A 24,491-nucleotide genomic window follows, 5' to 3' on the forward strand; every position below is an offset into this window, starting at 1 on the left:
TCTACTAAAAATACAAAAATTAGCCAGGTGTGGTGGCGCACGCCTGTATTCCCAGCTACTTGAGAAGCTGAGGCAGGAGAATCACTTGAACCCAGGAGACAGAGGTTACAGTGAGCTGAGATCGTGCCACTGTACTCCAGCCTGGGAGACAGTGTGAGACCCTGTCTCAAAAAAAAAAAAGAAAAAAATTAGCTAGGCGTGGTGGCCGGTGCCTGTAGTCCCAGATATGCAGGAGGCTGATGTGGGAGGATCACTTGAGCCCAGCAGGTCGAGGCTGCAGTGAGCTGAGATTGTGCCACTGCATTCCAGCCTGGGCAACTGAGCAAGACCCTGTCTCAAAGATTTAAAAAAAAAAGGAAATTGGGAACACCCATCCACAGAAAACGGTCCAGGACAACACCCCACGGGGGTCAGGGTTTGTACTTACTTGTGGGAATTCGGGATTGTTAGCCACCTCCAAATCCGTTGTAATCAAGATCAGAAATTCCTCTCGCGTGGGCATCTGGAGGCCGTCAGTGTCCCCACATCCAGTGCTTCCTCCTCCCCCTCAGCTGGTCCAGGTGGGAGGTGGATTGGGCTCATGAGGAGGCGGGAAGAGAAAAGGGCCTTTGACTAGTGTTTTCTGTTTATCTTCACAGCCACCCTTCTGGGCTGTCAACTCCATTTGATGACTGAATTGTTTTGAAGGCTGGCAGGTCCCTCAGTCATCTGTGTTGGAACTCAGGGCTGGAGCCCAGAGCCAGGCCCAGCTTCCCACGTCCTCAGGAAGGGTGTGAGGCAGCAGGAGGGACAGAGTTGATGGGGGTGAGGTGTGAAAGTGTACCGGCCTGCACAAAGGCCCAAGGGGGGCTGGTGGGGACAGGAAGTCAGAGGGGATGCCCCTGGAGCTGGGCCTTGGCCTGGGGTGCTTTGATGGGTGGATGGATAGGGGAAGGTGTGCCGTGTGAGAGCAGGGCGTGCACAAACACCTTGGGGTGGGACAGCGCCGGGCCTGCTATGTTCTGGGGCCGGCGGATGTTCCAGGATGACCAGAGGTCTCGGAGGAGTAGGTGGGTAATGATCATGGCTGATGCTTCCAGCTTCTCCACACGAGGAACACTGTGCCAGGCTATTTACAGTCACGTCGCCTCAGCCTGTCATGTGAGTGCTGTTACTTTCCGTATTTTACAGCTGAGAAAACCCAGGCCCAGAGGGGCAAACTTCCTTACCCAAGCTCACACAGCCAGGAAAGCTGCAGAGCTGGGACTCAAGCTGGGGCAGCCTGCCTCCATGGGTTCTTAGCCACTTTCTGCGATTGAAGTGTGGGTTGATGAATCAGAGAGGGACTTAGATATGGGTTAAGGAATCTGGACTTTATTCTCCACATAATGAAGGAGTCGTGGGAGACAGTGAACATTTAAAAAAATTGTACAATGGCATTGAAAGAAATGTGAAGAATGACATCTTCAGCCGGGTGTGGTGGTTCACACCTATAATCCCAGCACTTTGGGAGGCTGGGGCAGATAGATCACCCGAGGTCAGGAGTTTGAGACTAGCCTGGCCAACATGGTGAAACCCCGTCTCTACTAATAATACAAAAAAATTAGCTGGGCGTGGTGGCACATGTCTGTAATCTCAGCTACTTAGGAAGCTGAGGCAGGAGAATCACTTGAACCTGGGAGGCGGAGGTTGCAGTGAACTGAGATCGTGCCATTGCACTCCAGCCTGGGTGACAAGAATGAAACTCCGTCTCAAAAAAAAAAAAATGACAACTTCTTCCTATTTAAGTGGTTTTTCTATTGCTTCTTCGTGTCAGTGTACACAGGCATACATGTCTACTGGTAATCACAAGAACTTACATTTATTAGTTATCAAATGCCTGGCACCATCCCCAGCACTTCAATGGAGGTGCTACTTTTAAGCCCATTTTGCAGCTGAGATGAGGCAACAGGAACATTAAGGCTAAGCAACCCGAAGTTACACAGCAGGGAGGTAGCAGAGCCAGGCCACAGATAAGGACATACCAAGATCAGCTATAATGTTTAACAGAAAGTTGGTGACAAATCCCAGCACTTTGAGAGGCCGAGGTGGGCAGATCACAAGGACAGGAGATTGAGACCATCCTGGCTAACATGGTGAACCTCCATCTCTACTAAAAACACAAAAAATTAGCCAGGCGTGATGGCACGTACCTGTAGTCCTAGCTACTCGGGAGGTTGAGGCAGGAGAATCTCTTGAATCCGTGAGGCAGAGGTTGAAGTGAGCCGAGTTCATGCCACCACACTCCAGCTTGGGGGACAGAGCAAGACTCTTTCTCTAAATAAATAAATAAATAAATAAATAAATAAATAAGAAAGTTGATGATAGCTGCTCCAGGACCCCAGGGTCCGCCACCGAACTCCAAGATGCTGGACAGAGTGGAGCATAAAAAGGGGCTGGCCTAGGCATCCAGGGTCTCACTCTATCCCCGGAAAGATCACAGTCTTTGACCCGGCGCGGTGGCTGACTCCTGTAATCCTAGCCCTTTGAGAGGCCAAGACGGGCGGATCACCTGAGGTCAGGAGTTTGAGACCAGCCTGGCCAACATGGCAAAACCCCATCTCTACTAAAAATACAAAAAATTAGCCATTCGTGGTTGCGCTTGCCTGTAATCCCAGCTACTTGGGAAGCCGAGGCAGGAGAATCTCTAGAACCCAGGAGACGGAGGTTGCAGTGAGCCAAGATCTCACCATTGCACTCCAGCCGGGGTGACAGAGTAAACTCCTGGACATGTGAGTGTCAGAGTAAGAGTAAACTCTGTATCAAAAAATAAATAAATAAATAAATAAATAAATAAAAGTCCATCTCAAAAAAAAAGAAAAAGAGAAAGATTACAGTCTTTGGTATCAAGCAGAGCTGGGTTTGAATTCTGGCTCTGCCCCCTCCTAGCTGTGTGACTATGGCAAGTCACTTCACCTATCTGAACCTCAGTTTCCTCGTGTCAGTGTGGAGAATAATAGTACCTACGTGGCGAGGTTGATGTCACAATTCAGGGAAATAATTCAGGTAAAGCAGAGATCACAAATTGCCGCTCATGGCAGCCTCCAGACAGTTTGGCATTCACAGTGTCTGAAAAAGTGAGCCAACATTTAACAACAAATTTAAAATATACTGCAGTGGTGAAATGTGAGATGCTACGCGTCAGGAATGACACAAGGATGTTATGCTGTTATGACTCCAATATTACATTAGAGGCCTGGCCAGAATAATAGAGCAAGAAAAAGAAATAAATAGTATCAGGATTGGAAAGGGTGAGATAATAGCAAGGGTGCTGAAATAGTAGCAAGATCAATATATACAAATCGACTATGCTCCTCTACTCCAGAAGCAATTAGAAAATGTAAAAAATTGGGACATTTGGGCCAGGCGTGGTGGCTCACACCTGTAATCCCAGCACTTTGGGAGGCCGAGGTAGGCGGATCACAAGGTCAGGAGATCGAGACCAACCTGGCCAATGTGGCAAAACCCCGTCTCTACTAAGAAATACAAAAAATTAGCCGGGCATGCTGGTGCGTGTGTGTAATCCCAGCTACTCGGGAGGCCGAGGCTAGAGAACCAGTTGAACCAGGGAGGTAAAGGTTGCAGTGAGCTGAGATCATGCCACTGCACTCCAGCCCAGGCAACAAAGTGAGACTCCATCTCAAAAAAAAAAAAAAATCAAAAACCAAAAACACTCATTTCCTCTGATAGTTTTCCTTGGCCAATCTGTCTAACATAGCCCCACCTCTATCATTCTCGAATTCCTTACCCTATTTTATTTTTATTCATCACCCTTGACATTATATTAGACATTTGTTTATTGTCTGTTGTCCTCATTAGAAACAAAAGGTCCACAAAGGCATCGACTTTTGTCTGTTTTGTTCCTGATATATCTACAGTGCTTAGACCTTCCCAGGAATTGTTCGATCAATATTTGTCGAGTGAATAAACAACAGCACTTTGAGAGAAGAAGGCCCACTTTACCCACCCCCTCCTCTCACCCCAGGGAGGCCAAAGGGGAATCTGTCATGTAGGCTGAGATAGGACTGGCCCAGACTCCAGGGAAGTAATGTCTGATATAAAAGGATATTTTCCTTTGTTCAAAGACGGAGCAGAGAATATCTGGGCCAGATGACTAATGCAGGTGGCTTGGAAGTCTCCGGCAACAGAGCAGGTGTCCCTGTGACCCAGGAGAACTGGCTGGACTAGTTTTGTCTCCCTTAGGGAAGAAGGAGTGGAGGTGGCAGCTACTGGTGCTCCCAACCCCCAAGGCTGCCAGCAAGTGACCCCCCACACACAAAGCTTTCAGGGCCTGAAGGGTGGTGATCAGGGAGGTGAGCAGGTTTCACCTAAGGACTGGGAGTGACCTCTTACTAGCTGAGGGTGCCTCGGGTAGGCTTAGGCACAGAACCCAGAGGCAGGAGGCCAAGGCCGAACTTTTAGGGCCTTGGTTCCTTTGAAGAATCACAGAGAATAAACAGTCCCAGGGAGGGAAAAGGTCTTGTCCAAAGTCTCATCAAGGCAAGGCTGCTTCCCAGGTCACTGCTTCCTCAGTCCACTTATTTATTCATGGAACAAATATTTCTTAAGTACCTACTATGTGCCAGGCATAGTTCTTCAATGATACATCATGAGCAAAACAATTATTTGTGGAGATCCGTTGTGAAGGAAGCAGAAGATAAACAACAAAGTAAATAAGTAAGTTATAGATGTTAGGAGGTGACGAGTATTACAGAGAAGGAAAAAAAGTAGAGGTGAGTAGAGGTTTTGAGAGTTTGGGGGTTGCTGGTGTGTTTGAGGAAGAGTAGAGAGGCCAGTGTGGTTGGAGTGAGGCACTGGAAAGAAGGAGGGCAAGGAGGTGACGGGAAAACCATGACATCATGTAGGGACTTGAGGGACATTGAAAGGACTTTGGGTTTTACTTGAGGGACGTGGAAAGCCATTGGAGGATTGTGAGCATTCAGTGACTGGATCTGACATACGTATATATGTCCAATGTCAAAACATATGTATATATGTGTATATGTGTGTGTATATATATGTGTGTGTGTGTGTGTGTGTATGTCAGATGTCAAAAAATATATATATATATATGTATGTTTTGGTTTTTTTTCCTGAGACAGAGTCTGTCTCTGTTACCCAGGCTGGAGTGCAGTGGCATGATCTTGGCTCACTGCAACCTCCAACTCCCAGGTTCAAGCGATTCTCGTGCCTCTGCCTCCTGAGACTACAGGTGTGTACCACCATGCCTGGCTAATTTTTGTATTTTTAGTAGAGAGGGGTTTCACCATGTTACCCAGGCTGGTCTTGAACTCCTGGCCTCAAGTGATCCACCCGCCTTGGCCTCCCAAAGTGCTGGGATTATAGGGATGAGCCACTGTGCCCGGTCAAACACATATTTTTTAAAGGATACCTCTGCTTACCATGTAGAGAATGAACTGGAAGGAATAAAGATGGAGACAGGAAGGCCAATGGGGAAGAGTATTAGGTTCCTCTTGCTTCTGTAATAAAGAACCAGAAACTTAGTGGTTTAAACCAACACAGATCTTACCACTCTGGAGGTCAGAAGTCTGATATGGTTCTCACTGGACTAAAATCAAGTGGTTGGCAGGGCTGTGTCCTTCTGGAAGCTCTAGGGGAGAATCTGTTCCATTGTCTTTTCCGGTTTCTAGAAACCACCTGCATTCCTTGGCTTGTGGCCCCTTTCTCCATTCAAAGCCAGAAGGGCAGCATCCTACCAGTCTCTGACTCTGAAACCTTTTGCTTCTGTTTTGTGATTACGTTGAGGCCAGCTGGATAATCCAGAATAATCTCATCATTTCAAGCTCCTTTTTTTTTTGAGATGGAGTCTCGCTCGGTCGCCCAGGTTGGAGTGCAGTGGCACTATCTTGGCTCACTGCAAGCTCTGCCTCCTGGGTTCACCCCATTCTCCTGCCTCAGCCTCCTGAGTAGCTGGGACTACAGGCACACACGACCATGCCTGGCTAATTTTTTGTATTTTTAGTAAAGACGGGGTTTTGCCATGTTGGCCAGGATGGTCTCGATCTCCTGACCTCGTGATCTGCCCACCTCGGCCTCCCAAAGTGCTGGGATTACAGGTGTGAGCCACTGTGCCCGACCATTTCAAGCTCCTTAACATTTCTGCAAAGTCCATTTAAGGATATTCTGGGGATGAGGACATGGACGTCTTTGAAGGACCATTATCCTGCCCACCAGGAGGCTACTGCAATAGTGCAGGTACTTTTGACCAGAGTGACAGCAATGAAGATGGTAAGAAATGATAGGGTTCTGGATATATTTTGAGGGTAGAGCCAACAGGACATTCTAAGGGATTGGATGTGTACTTTTCCATCCTCGTGCAGGGAGACTTCTAGTCTACCTATGCCTTGGGCCTGGGCCTGGGTGAGGATGTGGGTTTCCCTGGGGTAAAGTCCAGGAGTCACGGTCATTGACTAGAGCCTGTGTGGCCGTCTAGGGCCTGCTGCATGGCCTGCATGTGGTCAGACAAATAGGTATGGAGTAGGCCCTGTAACCCACCATTAGCATGAGTGTAAGGTCCTTTCAGGGTCAACAATCTCACCCGCCTCCCCCTCACTCCTCCCTTAACCCCTCAAGTTCTGCTGGGCCAGGCCTTTCCTGCCCCCATTGCTTACTTTGCCCCACTCCCCTGGGAGGTCAGACCTGCTCCCAGGCCCACCACACTTTATTTATTTACCTGTTTTGAATGTCTGTTCATTCATTCATTGGCATGTAGGCAGAATAGTACAGTGGCTAAATGGGTTGCATTTACAGTAAGAATCCCAGCTCTGCCACCTACAAGTGTGTGATCTTAGGCAAGCTGTCCAACCTCTGTTAACGTATAAAATGGGAACAATAAAGCCTACCTCATATAGTTGTTGTGTGGGCTAAATGAGGTAATGCATGTAAAATCCTCGACTCAGTATCTGGCTTAGCATAAAGTGCTGAGTGAAGATTCTCTGTTATTTTCTCACGGTTCAAGTGCCAACCAGACCACTCAATAATGGTGTGATCTTCGGCAAGTTATTCAACCTCTCCAAGCTTCTGTTTCCTCAGCTGTAATCTGTACCTGCCTCATAGAACTATAGTTGGATGATTAAATGAGATAATCTGGCTGGGCGTGATGGCTTACACCTGTAATCCCAGCACTTTGAGAGGCCAAGGTGGGAGAATCACTTGAGCCCAGGGGTTTCGGACCAGCCTGGGCAACATAGGGAGACCCTGTCTCTATAAAAGATACAAAAATTAGCTGGGTGTGGTGGCACACACCTGTGGTCACAGCTACTCGGGAGGCTGAGGTGGGAGGATTGCTTGAGCCTGGGAGGCAGAGGTTGCAGTGAGCCATGATCGTGCCACTGCACTCCAGCCTGGGTGACAGAGTGAGACCCTGTCTCAAAAAATAAAATAAAAAAAAAATAAAAAAATAAATGAGATATTCTATGTAAGCTGTCTGTCGGAGTGAGGGTTCCATGGATGTTAATGATTATTATTCCTGTGGTTATTATTTCTTTTTTTTTTTTTTTTTTTTTTTTTTTTTTGAGACGGAGTCTCGCGCTGTGTCACCCAGGCTGGAGTGCAGTGGCGCGATCTCTGCTCACTGCAAGCTCCGCCTCCCAGGTTCAGGCCATTCTCCTGCCTCAGCCTCCGAGTAGCTGGGACTACAGGCGCCCGCCACCACGCCCGGCTAGTTTTTTGTATTTTTAGTAGAGACGGGGTTTCACCATGTTAGCCAGGATGGTCTCGATCTCCTGACCTCGTGATCCGCCCGCCTCGGCCTCCCAAAGTGCTGGGATTACAGGCTTGAGCCACCGCGCCCGGCCTATTATTTCATAAATATTGGTTGAATACATATTCTGTGCTAAGGCCTTTGTCTGTGTTGTCACTGAGTCATCAGAATGGCCTGGTGAGGAATATAGTGTTATTTCTGTTTCTCGGATAGGAAAACCAAGGCAGGTAAAGCACATGGCTGAATGGCAGAGCCCCACTTCTAATCTAGGTTTGTGTGGTAGGCATCAAAACATGTTCCCTCTTCGTTACTTCAACGCACTTTTAAAAATTGAGATAAGGGGCCGGGTGCGGTGGCTCACGCCTGTAATCCCAACACTTTGGGAGGCTGAGGCGGGCGTATCACGAGGTCAGGAGTTTGAGACCAGCCTGGCCAACATGGTGAAACCCCGTCTCTACTAAAAATACAAAAATTAGCTGGGTGTGGTGGCACATGCCTGTAATCTCAGCTACTCTGGAGGCTGAGGCAGGAGAACTGCTTGAACCGGGACCCGGGAGGCGGAGGTTGTGGTGAGCCGAGATCGCACCATTGTACTCCAGCGTAGGTGACAAGAGTGAAACTGTCTCAAAAAAAAAAAAAAAAAAAAAAAAAAAATTGAGATAAGGCCGGGCGTGGTGGTTGTAGCCTGTAATCCAAAATTTTGGGAGGCGGATGTAGGCAGATCACCTGAGATCAGGAGTTTGAGAGTTTGAGACCAGCCTGGCCAAAATGGTGAAACCCTGTCTCCACTGAAAATACAAAAATTAGCCGGGTATAGTGGTGGGTGCTTGAAACTGGGTGGTGGAGGTTGCAGTGAGCTGAGACTGCGCCACTGCACTCCAGTCTGGGCAACAAAGCGAGACTCTGTCTCAAACAATAAAAATAGGGCCGGGCGCGGTGGCTCAAGCCTGTAATCCCAGCACTTTGGGAGGCCGAGATGGGCGAATCACGAGGTCAGGAGATCGAGACCATCCTGGCTAACACGGTGAAACCCCGTCTCTACTAAGAAATACAAAAAAAATAGCCGGGCGAGGTGGCGGGCGCCTGTAGTCCCAGCTACTCGGGAGGCTGAGGCCGGAGAATGGCGTGAACCCGGGAGGCGGAGCTTGCAGTGAGCTGAGATCCGGCCACCGCACTCCAGCCTGGGCTACAAAGCCAGACTCCGTCTCAAAAAAAAAAAAAAAAAAAAAACAATAAAAATAGAAATTGAGATAAAATTCACATGACATAAAATTGACCATTTTGGCCGGGTGTGGTGGCTGATGCCTGTAATCCCAGCACTTTGGGGGGCTGAGGCGGGTGGATCACCTGAGGTCAGGAGTTCGAGACCACCCTGGCCAACACAGTGAAACCCCATCTCTATTAAAAATGCAAAAAATTAGCCAGGTATGATGGCAGTACCTGTAATCTCAGCTACTCAGGAGGCTGAGGCAGGATAATTGCTTGAGCCTGGGAGGCAGAGGTTGCATTGAGCCAGGATTGCACCACTCCACTCTAGCCTGGGCAATAGAGTGAGACTCCAGCTACAAAAACAAAAACAAAAACAAAAAAACCCACCATTTTAATTAAAGTATACACTCAGCACTTTTTAGTACATTCACAATATTGTGTAACCATCATCATAATCTAGTTACATAACATTTTCATCATCCCAAAAAGAAACCCTGTACCCATTAAGCAGTCATTCTCCTTTTCCCCCCTCTCTGGATCCTGGCAACCACTAATCTGCTTTCTATCTCTATGCATTTGACTATTTTTTTTTTTTTTTGAGACGGAGTCTCGCTCTGTCGCCCAGGCTGGAGTGCAGTGGCGCGATCTCGGCTCACTGCAAGCTCCGCCTCCCGGGTTCACGCCATTCTCCCGCCTCAGCCTCCGAGTAGCTGGGACTACAGGCGCCCGCCACCACGCCCGGCTAGTTTTTTGTATTTTTAGTAGAGACGGGGTTTCACCATGTTAGCCAGGATGGTCTCGATCTCCTGACCTCGTGATCCACCCGCCTCGGCCTCCCAAAGTGCTGGGATTACAGGCTTGAGCCACCGCGCCCGGCCGCATTTGACTATTTTGAACATTTCATATAGGGTCAGCCTGGGTGACAGGGTCTCACTTTGTCACCCAGGCTGCAGTGGAGTGATGAAATCACAGCTCACTGCAGCCTTGAACTCCTGGGCTCAAGTGATTGTTCCACCTTAGCCTCCTGAGTAACTGAGACTGCAGGCACACACCACCATGCCTGGCTAATTTTATTTATTATTCTTTTTTTTTTTTTTTTCAGAACTGGGGTGTTACTATGTTACCTAAGCTGGTCTTAAACTCCTGGGCTCCTGCAATCCTCCTGCCTTGGCCTCCCAAAGTGCTGGGATTACAGGCATGAGCCACAGGACCTGGCCTCATTCCTTTGCATTTGGATACCCAGCTGTCCTAGCACCACTTGTTGAAAAGACTATGCATCCCCTATTTAATGGTCTTAGCACACTTGTTGAAAATAAATTGACTATAGATGTATAGGTTTATTTTTGTACTCTCAATTCTTTTTTTTTTTTTTTCTTTTTTTTTGAGACGGAGTCTCGCTCTGTCGCCCAGGCGGGAGTGCAGTGGCCGGATCTCAGCTCACTGCAAGTTCTGCCTCCCGGGTTTACACCATTCTCCTGCCTCAGCCTCCCGAGTAGCTGGTACTACAGGCGCCCGCCACCTTGCCCGGCTAGTTTTTGTATTTTTTGGTAGAGACGGGGTTTCACCGGGTTAGCCAGGATGGTCTTGATCTCCTGACCTCGTGATCCGCCCGTCTCGGCCTCCCAAAGTGCTGGGATTACAGGCTTGAGCCACTGCGCCCGGCCTGTACTCTCAATTCTATTCAACTGATCGATAAACATCTTTGATTATTGTAGCTTTGTAGTAAGTTTTGAAATCAGGACATGTGAATCTGCCAACTTTATTTTTCTTTTTGAATACTGTTTTGACTATTCAGGGTCTCTTGCAATTCCATATGAGGTGTGCGATAAACTTGTCCATTTCTGCAAAAAATGCAGCTCAGATTTTGAAAGGCTTGTATTGAATCTGTTGAGCAATTTGGAGAGTGTTGCTATCTTAACAATGAAGTCCTCTAATCCATGCAGATGGAATGTCTTTCCATTTATTTAGGTCTTCCTTAATTTCTTTCAACAAGGTTTGGTACTTTTCAGAGGACAAGCCTTTCCTTTCCGTGGTTAAATTTATTGCTAAATGTTTTATTATTTTTGAGGCTATTGTAAATGGAAAAGATTCTTAATATCATTTTCATATTGCTCATTGCTAATGTACAGAAATACAACTGATTTTTGTGTATTGATATTGTTGAACTGTGCTAAACTCATTTTTAGTTCTAATAGCTTTCTGTGTATTCTTTAGGTTTTTCTCTATATGAGATCACGTCATCTGCAAATATAAATAGTTTTACCTCTGGTTTTCCAATCTGGATGCCTTTTTATTTATTTTTCTTGCTTAATTGCCCTGGCAAGAACTTTCAGTATAATGTTGATTGGAAGTGATGAGAGTAGGCATCCTTATCTTATTCCTGATCTTAGGGGGAAAGCTTTCGGCCTTTGTCTTCACCATTAAGTATGATGTTAGCTGTGGGTTTTGCACAGATGCCTCTTACCAGGTTGAGATGTTCTCTCCTCTTCCTAGTTGGCTGAGTGTTTCAGGTTTGTTTTTTTGTTTAATCAGGATAGGATGTTGGATGAACTCTTTTTTACAACTAAAAATCAGCAAAGTCCTCTGTATTTAACTTGGTGTAATTATGTGAGACCAAGTTTCATAATTAAGGTTTTATTTCATAATTAATGCTTTCAAGGAAGTTTACAAATATATGGCTGGGTATCTTTAACCATGTGACTTTAGTCAATTCCTACTTCTTTGGGCCTCGGTTTCCTCAACTGTAAAATGGAGGTGGATAGTAATGCTTATTTCATGGGGCTTAGAGGGATGATGGAGATGAGATGGGATTTTGCAAATAAATTTTGCAAAGGCACTTTGCAAATAAATAAAAACTATTCTTCTGTTGCTCCTCTTATTAGAGATATTTTGTGTGTGTGTGGTTTTTTTTGTTGTTGTTGTTCGGTTTTTTTTGAGACAGGGTCTCCCTCTGTTGCCCAGGCTGGAGTGCAGTGGTGTCATCATAGCTCACTGTAGCTTTGAACTCCTGGGCCCAAGCAATTTTTCCACCTCAGCTTCCCAACTAGCCCAGACTACAGGCTTGCACCACCATGCCCGGCTAATTTTTAAATTTTTTTCTAGAGAAGAGATCTCACTATGTTGCCTGGGATGGTGTTGAACTGTGGCCTCAAGCAATCCTCCCACCTTGGTTTCCCAGAGTGCTGAGATTACAGGCATGAGCCACCATGCCCAGCTAGAGATGTTGTTTATTTACTTATTTACTTATTTTTGAGATGGAGTCTTGCTATGTTGCCCAGGCTGGAGTGCAGTGGCATGATCTCGGCTCACTGCAACCTCCACCTCCTGGGTTCAAGCGATTCTCCTACCTCAGCGTCCCGAGTGGCTGGGAATACAGGTGCGCGCCACCATGCTCAGCTCATTTTTGCATTTTTTTAGTAGACTCGGGGTTTCACCATGTTGGCCAGGCTGGTCTCAAACTCCTGACCTCAAGTGATCCACCCACCTTGGCCTCTCAAAGTGCTGGGATTACAGGCATGAGCCACCATGCCTGGCCTAGAGATGTTTTATTAAATTGTAATGTAACATTTTTTTTTTGAGACAGAGTCTCGCTCGGTGGCCCAGGCTGGAGTGCAGTGGCTGGATCTCAGCTCACTGCAAGCTCCGCCTCCCGGGTTTATGCCATTCTCCTGCCTCAGCCTCCCGAGTAGCTGGGACTAAAGGCGTCCGCCACCTCGCCCGGCTAGTTTTTTGTATTTTTTAGTAGAGACGGGATTTCACCGTGTTAGCCAGGATGGTCTCGATCTCCTGACTTCGTGATCCGCCCGTCTCGGCCTCCCAAAGTGCTGGGACTACAGGCTTGAGCCACCGCGCCCAGCCAATGTAACATGTTTAATAAAGTACATAAGATATGTAAAGGGCACTGATCTTAAGTATAAACACTGATGAATTTGTATACAGCCATGTGAACACCTCTGGATCCTGCTATTGAACCTGTTAGCACCTCGTAAGGTCCTCTTCCTGGTCTGTACCTCCCTGGAGGTAACCATTATTCTGATTCCTAACACCACAGATTAGTTTTGCCTGTTTTTGAGCTTCGTATATGTGGAATCATACAGGCTTTTGTATCTGGTTTCTTTCACTCAGCATAATATCTGTGAGTCATCCAAATTCTTGCATGTACCAGTGGCTCATTCTTTTTCACACAGTTTTGAATAAGTTAATACGAGTTGGTCAGAGTTTGAAAAGGCTGTGCATTTGTCTGAGAGACCAGAAAAATCAAGACCAGCAAAGCCCAGGGCTCTCCAGTACTGAGCCAGTCCACTCTGTGAATCTCTATCGTGGCAGCTGAATTCTCAGCCAAGATGGCAGCTACTGTGCCCACGTGTCACCACTCCCCATCCCATACCCTGGGTAGACATCACAAATCCATCTTGAGCACTTTTTTTTTTCTTTTTTTTTTTGAGACAGCATCTCACTCTGTCACCCAGGCTGGAGTGCAGTTGCATGTTCACAGCTCACTGCAGCCTCAACTTCCCGGGCTCAAGTGATCCTCCTGCCTCAGCCTCTTGAATAGCTGGGACCATAGGTGTGTGCCACCATGTCCAGGTAATTTTTAATTATTTCTTGAGACTGGGTCTCCCTATGTTGCCCAGGCTGGTCTCAAACTCCTGGGTTCAAGCAGTCTTCCCATCTTGGCCTCCCAAAATGCTGAGATTACAGGTGCGAGCCGCCATGCCAGGCCAATCTTGGCACTTTTTTTACAAGAATTTCTGATGCAGCCTCAAAATTCTTTTCAACCCAGAGGTCCAGGTGACTAACACTAATTGCTTGTAGTTGGTACTTGATATAGTTTGGCTGTGTCCCCATTCAAATCTCATCTTGAATTATATCTCCCATAATTCCCACTGTTGTGGGAGGGACCTGGTAGGAGATAATTAAATCATGGCAGCAGTTTCTCCCATACTGTTCTTGTGGTAGTGAATAAGTCTCATGAGATCTGATGATTTTATGAGGAGACACCCCTTTTGCTTGGCTCTCATCGTCTCTTTGCCTGCTGCCATCCATGTAAGACGGCATTTACTCCTCCTTGCCTTCTGCCATGATTGTGAGGCTTCCCCTGCCATTTGGAACTATAAGTCCAATTAAACCTCTTTCTTTTGTAGATTGCCCAGTCTTGGGTATGTCTTTCGCAATTCCAGGGCTAGATGATTCGTTCTTACTGCAGATCCCAGTAAGCTCAGCATACGATTATTTTTTCTTAAGCTGAGAACTTCCATCCTTACATTTAAAAGAAGCACTTTACAGCTTCAGTTTGGCATATCCAAACTGCCAGCGTTACTACTCTTGCACTTTAGGCCATTATTTAGTAAAATGAGGGTTACTCGAACGAAAGCACTGAAACACCGTGACAATCCATCTGATAACTCCTAAGCTGGTAAGTGACTAACAGGTGGTAGAGGTATGTTGGACAAAGGGATGATTCACATCGCAGGTAGGATGGAACAGGATAGCATGAGATTTCATTAGGTCAATGGAAATTAAAAACTTATGAATTATTTATTTCTGGAATTTTCTATTTAATACTGTCAGACCTTAGTTGGACAAGTGAAACTGCTGAAAGTAAAATCGCAGACAAGGGGGAGACTACCGTACTTAACTGGAGAAGATACTGCTTTGCTTCTGTGACCACAGAATTGACAGGTTGAAATTGAAAACAACTATTGCCTTCACGCTTTTAAGACAACTTCACATGATGTAAAGTTCAAGCATACCGGTATCCCATTCTAGCAATACATTTTTGAGCAGTGTTGCACACTTACTGTTATTTGTCTTACTGTTATACCACTCCTACAGAGCGCAGGCCAAGAAGACTACATTTCCCACCATGCCACACGCCCTTTGACCCCAGCTAGACCAAAAAGACGCGCCGGGGAGCGCCTGAAGCCGGAAGACTATAGCCTCCCGGCATGCAGCGCGCTTCCCTCCATTAGATTTGAGGTGCGGCCGGCGCGTTGCCCACCGGGAGTTGTAGTCAGCGGCGCGTTGCCCTGACGCCGGCCGGGCCGGGCGTGGGGGCCTGTGGGAGGTGGCGCGGCCGGGCCCAGCTGCGGGGCGGAGGCGGAGGCGGAGGAGAGGCCTGCAGCGGCAGGGAGCGGCGGGGCTGGGAGCGGGCGCCGGAGCCGAGCCGAGCCGAGCCGGAGCGGGCGGCGAAGGCCGGCGCGGCGAGCAGCAACCATGTCGGTGTTCGGGAAGCTGTTCGGGGCTGGAGGGGGTAAGGCCGGCAAGGGCGGCCCGACCCCCCAGGAGGCCATCCAGCGGCTGCGGGACACGGAGGAGATGTTAAGCAAGAAACAGGAGTTCCTAGAGAAGAAAATCGAGCAGGAGCTGACGGCCGCCAAGAAGCACGGCACCAAAAACAAGCGCGGTGAGGCGGCCCGGCCCCTTCAGACTTCCCACAGGCTCCCCCCAGGATCCCTGGCCCCGGACTTCCCCCTTAGTGACTCACCTCGGGGTCTGGTCTGACCCTGGAACTCTCCGGGTCAGACTTCTTGCCGGGTCTGGGACCCCCTCTCCGACTCCCTTCAATGTCTTCGCGATCCCTGGACTTTTCCATCGTCAGACTTATTTTGCTCTCTCCTCTCACCCTCTCTCCACCCCGCCAGGCCCCTTCAGACCCAATCTCACAGCACTTTCCTCCGTCCTCACACTGTCCCTTTCTCTTCCGCCTTTTTCTGCTCCCTTTGGCCTCACCCACCTGCCTAGCTACTGCCCCTGCCTGCTCCTCGGCTCATTTCTGCCCCCATCCCAGCATTTCTGTGCTTCCTGATCCTACCTGTGCCCTCTCCCGGCTCCTCGGTGGAATCTGTGAGCTGCCCTTGGCGTCTCCGCCATCCTCTTAACTCAGAATTCTCGTTGAAAAGCCTCCTTGGTGGAGAGAAAAGGGGACTGGGGGAGAGGAGATCCCCTGATTCCTGCTTGTTCACTTGCTAAGTGAACTTGAGCAAGTTGCTGTCCCTTTGAGGCCTCAGTTTCCCCATCCGTCAGCCAGGGTTTGGCCTCAGTTGAGGCCTAAGGTGTCTTCTAGCGTTGTGATTCACTTTTTGTTTCCTCATAGCTTGGCCTTACCAAAGTTTCCCGTGGCGCAAGCCTTCACCCCGTGACTCACCGCTTCCCCATCCCTCTGAACCAGAAATAGAGACTCCCGACTCCTCCCCAGTCCCCACTACTGGGATTCAGGGCCCCGACATCGAATCTTGAAGCACTGCTTACTTTACTTCCTGTTGTTGTATAGCTTTCTGGGCATTCTAAGTGCTTTGTGTTTTTCTTAAGTGAGATGAATGTGAAAATGCTTTAAAACTGTAAAGCTGTTGAGAAATGTTTGCTTTTTCTTGTTATGGCCGTGTGAGAGTGAAACACAGAACGATATCCCTTCCCCTTGAGAGGGGTTTAGAAGTGAAGTAATTCACTCAGAAGTCTGCTGGTGACTAACAGTGTGACCTTGAGCTAATTTACCCTTCTGAAAAGAAAATCATGGATTTACAGTGCTCAGCACATAGTAGGGGCTAAATCGATGTTTTCTGCATTCTAATAGGAGAACAAAATAGCCTATCTTGAGGATGCTTCTCTGCTGATAGTCAACAAATATTCTGGAAATTCTTTTTAGTGCCTGGTGCATGCGCTGTATTCATAGGGGTGAACAAAACACAGCCTCAACCCTAATGGGAGAGAAGACCGAAACAGGAAAATAAATGAAGAAAATACTGTCCAGGGGTGATAAGTACTAAACACACAAAAAGATGGTCTGATAGGGAGTGGTGGAGTGGGAGGGATGCCACTTGAGGTAGAATAGTCAGGGAAGGCTTCTTTGAAAAGGTAAAGTTTGAACTGAGTCTGGAGAAGGAACCAGCTCTGTAAAAATCTGGGGGAGGAGCCTTTCAGGCGTGGAAAGCAGCATGGGAAAAGGCTCAGAGGTTGGCAGGTTGTAAGAAACAGAAGAGGGAGACCCCTGTGTCCGGAATGTAGTGCTTGGAGGGAGAGTGGTATGAAATAAAGGGGGCGGGGGTTGGACTTTGAACTTGTTGGTGAAGAGTTTGGATTTTATTCCAAGTGGATGAAAAGCTTTTGAAGGGTATTTTGCTGGAACGTGTCCTTATTGATAGAGTTTTTAAAACATCATCTGGCTGCTGTTTGGAGAGTGGGTGGGGGATGAGGGTGGGAGCAGGGAGAACAGTGAGGAGGCAGCTGCAGGGTCCATTTGTGGCCTGGACTCCAGCTTAGTTGTGGAGATGGGAACAGGGTTATATTTTGCTGTCTCTAGCTTTTTCCTCTGATGACTCTCCCTTAGTCCAGATCCTCTGTGGTCATCAGAGTCAGTGTTTTTACCTTTCTGCATTTTGGAATGCAGGAGGAAGGTGTCAGTTTACCATTCTCCTCTGATCTTTTGGTCTGGAGCTCGCTTAGTTTCTGCAGTTTTGTTTTTTCTTTTGAGACGGAGTCTTGCTCTGTCGCCTAGGCTGGAGTACAGTGGCACGATCTCAGCTCACTGCAACCTCTGCCTCCTGGGTTCAAGTAATTCTCCTGCCTCAGCCTCCTGAGTAGCTGGGATTACAGATGCGCGCCACCATGCCTGGCTAATTTTTGTATTTTTAGTAGAGATAGGGTTTCACCATGTTGGTCAGGCTGGTCTCGAACACCTGACCTCGTGATCTGCCTGCCTCGGCCTCCCAAAGTGCTGGGATTATGGGCGTGAGCCATTGCGCCCAGCCATTTCTGCAGTTTTGGTGATTGAATTGACTTTCAAGGGGCTGTGGGAGAGCTCGTCAGCCGACTGCAGAGGACCAATCTCAGTTGTCAGACTTGCTGAAAACAGGCTCTCTTCCTGAGTTTGCTTGAGAGAATGAGAGCTACTGTAACCTACCCTTCTTTTTAGCATCCTCTGGGAGGAAGGTCTTAGTGTGGGGAGGTGAACACTACCACATTCAGTTAGTCTACTTATTCACCTGCCAGTATGCTGGGACCTTGAGAGTCAGAGATGAAAATACACTGTGCCAGCCCTTCAGGAACTCAGAATTGGAAGTGTGGGGTGGGAGTGTGTGTGCTTGAGAGAGAGAGAGAGCAGGAAATGATTATAACAGTGCAGAAACGTGAGTGTGTACATGGGCTGAGGCTGCAGAGGAGGAGGCACCTGTTTTGGGGGAAAGGATAAAGAAGACTTGGCAGAGGAAGGAGAATGTGAGGTGGGTCAGCAAGGAGTTGGGTGTGATTGGGAAGCAGGGACAGTGTCACCTCTGGAGTCTGTGGGTGGGACAGGAGATAACACTGAGAGTGGCCTGTAGTCTTTGGACCTTGACCTGGAAGTGGTGAGGAGCCCTTAGCTGTCCTTTATTTTTATTTATTTATTCATTTTAAGCAACAGGGTCTCGCTCTGACGCCCAGGCCGAAGTGCAGTGGTGCAATCATAGCTCACTGCAGCCTGCAACTCCTGGGCTCAAATGATCCTCTTACTTTAGCCTCCTGAGTAACTAGGACTTCAGGCATATACCTAGCTAATTCAAAACATTTTTTTTTTTGTCGGGACAAGGTCTCGCTGTGTTGTCCAGGCTGGTCTCAAACTCCTGGCTTCAAGCGATCATCCCGTATTAGCCTCCCAAAGTGTTGGAAGCAGAGAGTCATCATATCTGCTTGGAATTTTGAAAGAGCACTCCAGCAGCAACTTAAAGGAAGAAGTGTAGACTGACCAGGAAGGGACTGGAGGCAAGAATCCCATACGGGGCAAGGTTAGCATCTTTCGGACCTGGGTTTGAGCCACAGCTTCATCATTTACTAGCTGTGTACCTGGGGGGCAGGTTACTCTGCACCTCAGATTCCTCCTCTACAAATCGGGGTACTAGCATCTGCCTGATTGGATGAAAATATATTATACATGCAAAGCTCTTAGGACAATGACTGCCATATGGTAAGTGACAGATAAATGCTTGTCATTATCATTATTACAAGGAGACTTGCAATTCTTCAGGTGAGAACAAAGGGCCTAGTGTAGAAGCATGGGAAACTGGAAGAGAAATAATACATGTCTGAGACTTTTCTGAAGGAGAATCAAAAGAGACTTGGTGATTTGTTGTAATTGTGGGAGTGGGCAGGACGAAGGAGAGAGGGGAGTGGAGGATGATTCCCCGGTTTATAGGTTGGGCAGCTGGTTGGATGGTGATGGCATTAATGAAGTTGGGAAACAGGAGAGGGAGTGGGTACTTCATAATTGTATAGTCCCTGTAAGTTTGGAAAACCCCTCAGCATCCACTGAGACTGTGAGGTCCACGAGGTAAGATGTGATGGTCACATTCATCACTGTGTCCCCACCACCTGGCACAGTGCTTTGCACGTGGTTAATGGTCAGCATTTGTTAAATGAAAAAAAAAATCTTGTGGATAAGTTCTGTTATTCCCATTGTACAAGAGAGGAAAATGAGGCTCACGAGGGGACGAATTCAACTCAGAGACCAGTTCTTCTGTTGACTGTGGGCATCTTGTGTTGTTTACTCCCATGATGACCAAGGGTGTCATCATGGCCATCACCATGTTCATTAAACACTCAGTTCATTAAACACCCACCTGTGCAAGGTGTGGTGCTGAGTAGGGGAAAAAGAAGTGAAGGAGAAACAGGCCATTCCCTGCTGGGTGTGTAGCCAAATGTGGATGCTGTCTTTGAGGCATACACTTTGGAAAGATGAAACAAACTTTAGAAGCTTTGAAACAGACCTCAGAAGCTTGAGTAGAGTATTTGCAGTGTGTAGGTGTGTCCCAGGTAGTGGTTCCAGTGAGGGGCCTAGAGCAAAATTTGGATTGCATGTTTTTTCCAAATTTTATTTCTTTTTCTTTAGTCATGTATTCATTCTTTTTTTTTTTTTTTTTTGAGACAAGAGTCTCCCTCTGTTGCCCAGGCCGGAGTGCAGTGGCGCGATCTCGGCTCACTGCAAGCTCCGCCTCCCGGGTTCATGCCATTCTCCTGCCTCACCCTCCCGAGTGGCTGGGACTACAGGCGCCTGCCAGCACGCCCGGCTAATTTTTGCATTTTTTAGTAGAGACGGGGTTTCACCATGTTAGCCAGGATGGTCTCGATCTCCTGACCTCGTGATCCGCCCGCCTCGGCCTCCCAAAGTGCTGGGATTACAGGCGTGAGCCACTGCGCCTGGCCTAGTCATATATTCATTCTTAAGCACGTAGCAGGCCCTTACTGTGTCCTCGGCCCCATTCTTGGTGCTGAGAATGTAGATGTGAACCAGATGTGGTCTCTGCCATTCAAGGGACTTAAATATCATTTATGAAATAATATTCATCTCACATGGCTATGGTGAGGATCAGCTAAGATAATATATGAAAGAGTGTGGCAAATTGTGGATATTGAGTAAGTGTACTTTTCTGATAAAGTTATTGTTGGTCAGACTTCCTTGGTTTAGTTGTCAAATGGAAAAGTTCTTTCATTGAGAGCTGGATGGAAACCAAGATCAGAGCTTAGGTGAAGTGACAAAAATCACCCAAAACTAGGTCTTTTTTGGTACCTTTCTAAACAATGCCCATTGGTTTTTTTCCCTAAGAAAGGTGATCATACTTTTCTGGAGAACATGTGGGGAAAAAAAGAAAATAAAAAAATGGAAGATGATCAAATATCAAAGATTCTTTTATTTTTAAGTCTGATAACTAGCTAAGGAAATATCTACTCTAGATGGTTCAGATCGTCCTTTTTTTCCTGTTTTAGTAAAGATGAAAACAGTTGTAGACAAGATCATAATTTAACAAGAGAATTGTATAAGATTTGGAAATGGAGACTGGCATCTAAAACACCCTACATTGGTACATTTCTGTGGATTTATGGATGCAAATCAGTTCATTTACAGGTTAATTTAGGTGTAGCTGAGAATGTCTGATGGATGCATAGAGGCCAGGAGCTCACAAGAGATATTTCTTCATTAAGTTGTGCTCATTGCTGGAGTGAGAGTGGTTTTCTCCTGTTTAATAAAGTCTCTCTAAAACATAAGCATGTGTGAAGACACCGTAATAAGTTAAATTTATAGTGAACTTAACTATGGTTCTGTGGAATCAAGATCTCAGGTTGAAAAGCACAGTGTCTCAATGGGGCATGTGCCAGCAGGATCTCTTATCCTAGAGGCCCAGGGATAGAAAACTCGAAATCCACCCAGGGAACTGAGCAGTGGGAATTTCCCTCAGTGATGCTTAAGTTTCTTGTTTGGAAAAATGGTTGGCTAGGTTGAGTTTGGTTTACTTCTTAAGACAGATGGAGTACCAGAGACCCTATGTGTTGACTATCCAAACATGCTGGTGCCTTTGATTCAAATGACAAAATCCTTATTTTGCCCCATTTGGCAGGTAGATTAGATATTTTTAAGTGCCTGCCAGAGTAGGTTTATAATGTGATTTGTAACTCAAGATAGATTTTGTTTGGAAGTTTAACTAAACGTGAAGACCTTTGAGCAGGACTGTTTTGCTTGGAGAAACCTTGAGTTGTCCAGAGTTGGGTTTGAGTGTGGAGGGAGGTCTTGGAGACCATCCTATGAAGATGTGTGCAAGCCAGCCATTTCTGAGGCATAGAACCAGGACCTAATTTGTTTACAGTGGTCTAGAGCCTTGGCATGGAGCCAGGGCCCACCAGGAGGAGGGGCAGAGCTATTGGGGCCTTGAGGATTTTCTTATGAAAACTTAGTCTTCTTGCTCAGAATTATTTTGTGTTGTGTCACTGTCTAAAGAGTGTGTGAGACAGAGGATATTAGAAAACAACTGTAGTTGGTCATTTTGCAGATGGATGATTATATTTAGAAGGGGAAAATCTGAGCATAGCAATGGGAAACTACAGATCTAGCTGGTTATAGTACTGGTCTGTTTTTAAGCTGTTTGGCTCAAGTCAGCCATCATTTATTACGTGTCTTCTCGGAGGAAGGCAGTGTGGTGATGTGGGCAAAAGATTCCCAGTTTGAATGCAGCTTTCCCTCTCACCAGTAGTACCTTGGCAGTTACTTAGTTTCTCTCAGTCTCAATTCCCCCATGTGTGAAAAGGGAAATACTACCAATGCTTACTTGTTAGGGCTCTTGTGAGGATATGGAATAAGTTGATGTATGTAGAATGCCTGGCAAATAGGCGAGATGAAACTGTTTCCTTGGCTTCCCAGGGATAGTCTTAGGGACAGTAAGGGTTTAAAGATAGATGAGACACTGCCTTCTCCCCACAAGGGCCCACACAGTTCATTGAGGAAGACACAAAGGTAAAAGTAACTATGAGAAAAGGCAAACCCCTAAGTTTACAAATGAAATGTTAGAGGAAAATACAGCAGGAAGAGTTTAATTCATCTCTGAGGTTGCAGGTTCATCTCACCCAGCTACCCATCCAATGCCCAGATTCCCTTTGTGGCATTCCTGCCAAGTGATTAACCTCTGATTGAACCCCTCTGTTGACAGGATTTGTATTAGGTGCCCTATCCCCCCACACTACAGCCTAGTCTGTCTCTGGATAGCTCCGACTGTAAAATCACCTTTCTTATTTGGGATTGATATCTGTCGTTCTGTAGTACCTACCTCTGCTACGGGTTGGGATGGTAGCTTCATAGGGAAGCAGCCTGGGCTGGTGAAAAGAATGTGGGATTTGGGGACAGAAGGGTTGGGGCAAATCCCAGCTTTGACACTAGACATTTGTGAACTAGAAAATGGGTCGTGATTTCTGCCTCTTGGGGCCACAGAGAACAGGTCTGATCCCCCTTCTCTACATGACAGATCAAGGACGATGGTGCTTATGTCTAAGCCTGCACTTCTCTAGGACAGCCCTTCTACATTTCATTGACTGTCCATTTTCTGGTGCTTCTGTTCCTTCCTTTTTACCCTCCTTTAGATGTGCTGCTGTTTACCAGTGTTGCTCTTTTTTTTTTTTTTTGAGACGGAGTTTTGCTCTGTTGCCGGGGCTGGAGTGCAGTGGTGCAGTGGCGCCATCTCAGCTCACTGCAACCTGCGCCTCTCGGATTCAAGTGATTCTCCTGCCTCAGCCTCCTGAGTAGCTGAAACTACAGGCATGCGCCACCAAGCCCAGCTAATTTTTTTGTACTTTCAGTAGAAATGAGGTTTCACCATGTTAGCCAGATTGGTCTTGAACTCCCGACCTCAACTAATTCGCCCGCCTCGGCCTCCCAAAGTGCTGGGATTACGGGTGTGAGCCACCGTGCCCAGCCAATGTTGCTCTTAAGGTGTGGAGTGGACAGAGCTGAATAATCTGAATATTCTAGCCAAAGTCTGAGCAGGACAACCCCAGAACATGCAGGGCCAAGCCATTTGTTTAGGAACTAGTTTGGTTACGTGTGCTCTTGAGCCCTGATACTTCCGGTATCACTGAGACAGGGAAAAGTGATTGTATTTTCCTGTGGCTTATTCAGTAGTAAAGGGATGAGCATCTAGGAACCCCTAAAGTTTGTTTGGTCCTTCTTAAGGAGTCTTAGCTGAAGGATTGAATGATTTAAGTTCTTAACAAGAGCATCTGGCTAGCTTGATTCCCCAACAGCTGATATTTCTAGCTCTACCTCCTCCCTCTTCCTTAAAGGGCAAAGCTGGCTTGGAGGGTTTTTTTGAGTGATGGAGTAAAGCTATACATCCCTCTGGTTGTGGTTGTTTAGCTCAAAAGGCCAGTGATGTGGTATAGTGGAAAAGGTGCTAGCTTTGGGGTGAGAAGGCCTGACTTCACATTCCACCTCTGCCACTTGCTAGTTTAGTAATCCAGGGTAAGCCTCCTCATATCTCTAAACAACAGCTTCTTTAGCTACAAAAAGGAATACAGAATTGACTGCACAAGCTTTCTGCTCAAAGTGTGGTCTATGGAAACATCTGGGACATTGTTAGAAATGTGGACTCTTAAGCCCCATCCTGACCTACTGAAGCAGAACCTGCATTTTATGAGGTGCTCAGGTGGTTTGTATGCCCATCAAAGTTTGAGAGATTTTGAAACAGATTTGGATATTTTGCAGTTTGGGGACTCTGATGTTGAGATCCCAAATCTTTGATCTTAATGCTGTATAGGTACACATTTGCGTTTAATTTCAGTTGATCCATTTTCAAAGATGGTGGCTGGAAACTTTTGCTTCACTCATGAATCTATTTGATAGGTAAGTATGTAGTAATTTGAACTGTGTGCCAGATACTGTCCTAGTTGCTGGGTAAACGCAAATGAAGACAGGTCATTGCCTCTGAGGTGCTTATAATCTAGCCAAGTGACACAAGTAAACAGATAACCAGGATACAGTGCGATTTGTTCTCAAAGCATATTCAGGATTCAGTTTGTGACATGCACCAGAGGGAACTGGAACAACTTCATTGTGGGGGCTGGGGGACTTCAATTTATGTTTTATTGAGTAGTTATTTTGGGGAGTAATGAAATGTTAGAGCAGAAAGGAACTCAAAATGTATGAGTGCTTGAAACTTTAGATTAATAGGAAAAGTTTTTTGAGAAAGAAAAACCAGGAATGTGGAACTATTTGCAGTACTTTAAAAAAGTACTTTATTTGAATCTGAAGCCC

At 46.8% G+C, this 24,491-nt stretch overlaps 1 protein-coding gene and 1 long non-coding RNA gene across 2 annotated transcripts in view; one reads left to right on the forward strand and one right to left on the reverse strand.

The window, feature by feature from the left end:
• Positions 1-188: 188 nt before the first annotated feature.
• LOC103888048 lies at positions 189-16,140 on the reverse strand. Its single transcript, XR_004179053.1, has 3 exons — positions 15,438-16,140; positions 5,411-5,498; positions 189-1,325 (listed from the first exon to the last, which is right to left on the reverse strand). It is a non-coding gene; the product is annotated as an uncharacterized LOC103888048 (long non-coding RNA).
• CHMP4B (charged multivesicular body protein 4B) overlaps positions 14,989-24,491 on the forward strand; it is a 43,875-nt gene continuing 34,372 nt past the window's right edge. The window contains exon 1 of the mRNA XM_003904839.4: positions 14,989-15,356. Coding sequence (XP_003904888.1) covers positions 15,167-15,356 — 190 coding nt within the window. The 5' untranslated portion in view covers positions 14,989-15,166. The remainder of the gene's footprint in view (positions 15,357-24,491) is intronic.

This window comes from Papio anubis, chromosome 16 (assembly GCF_008728515.1).
Source record: "Papio anubis isolate 15944 chromosome 16, Panubis1.0, whole genome shotgun sequence".
NCBI classification, from domain to species: domain Eukaryota; kingdom Metazoa; phylum Chordata; class Mammalia; order Primates; family Cercopithecidae; genus Papio; species Papio anubis.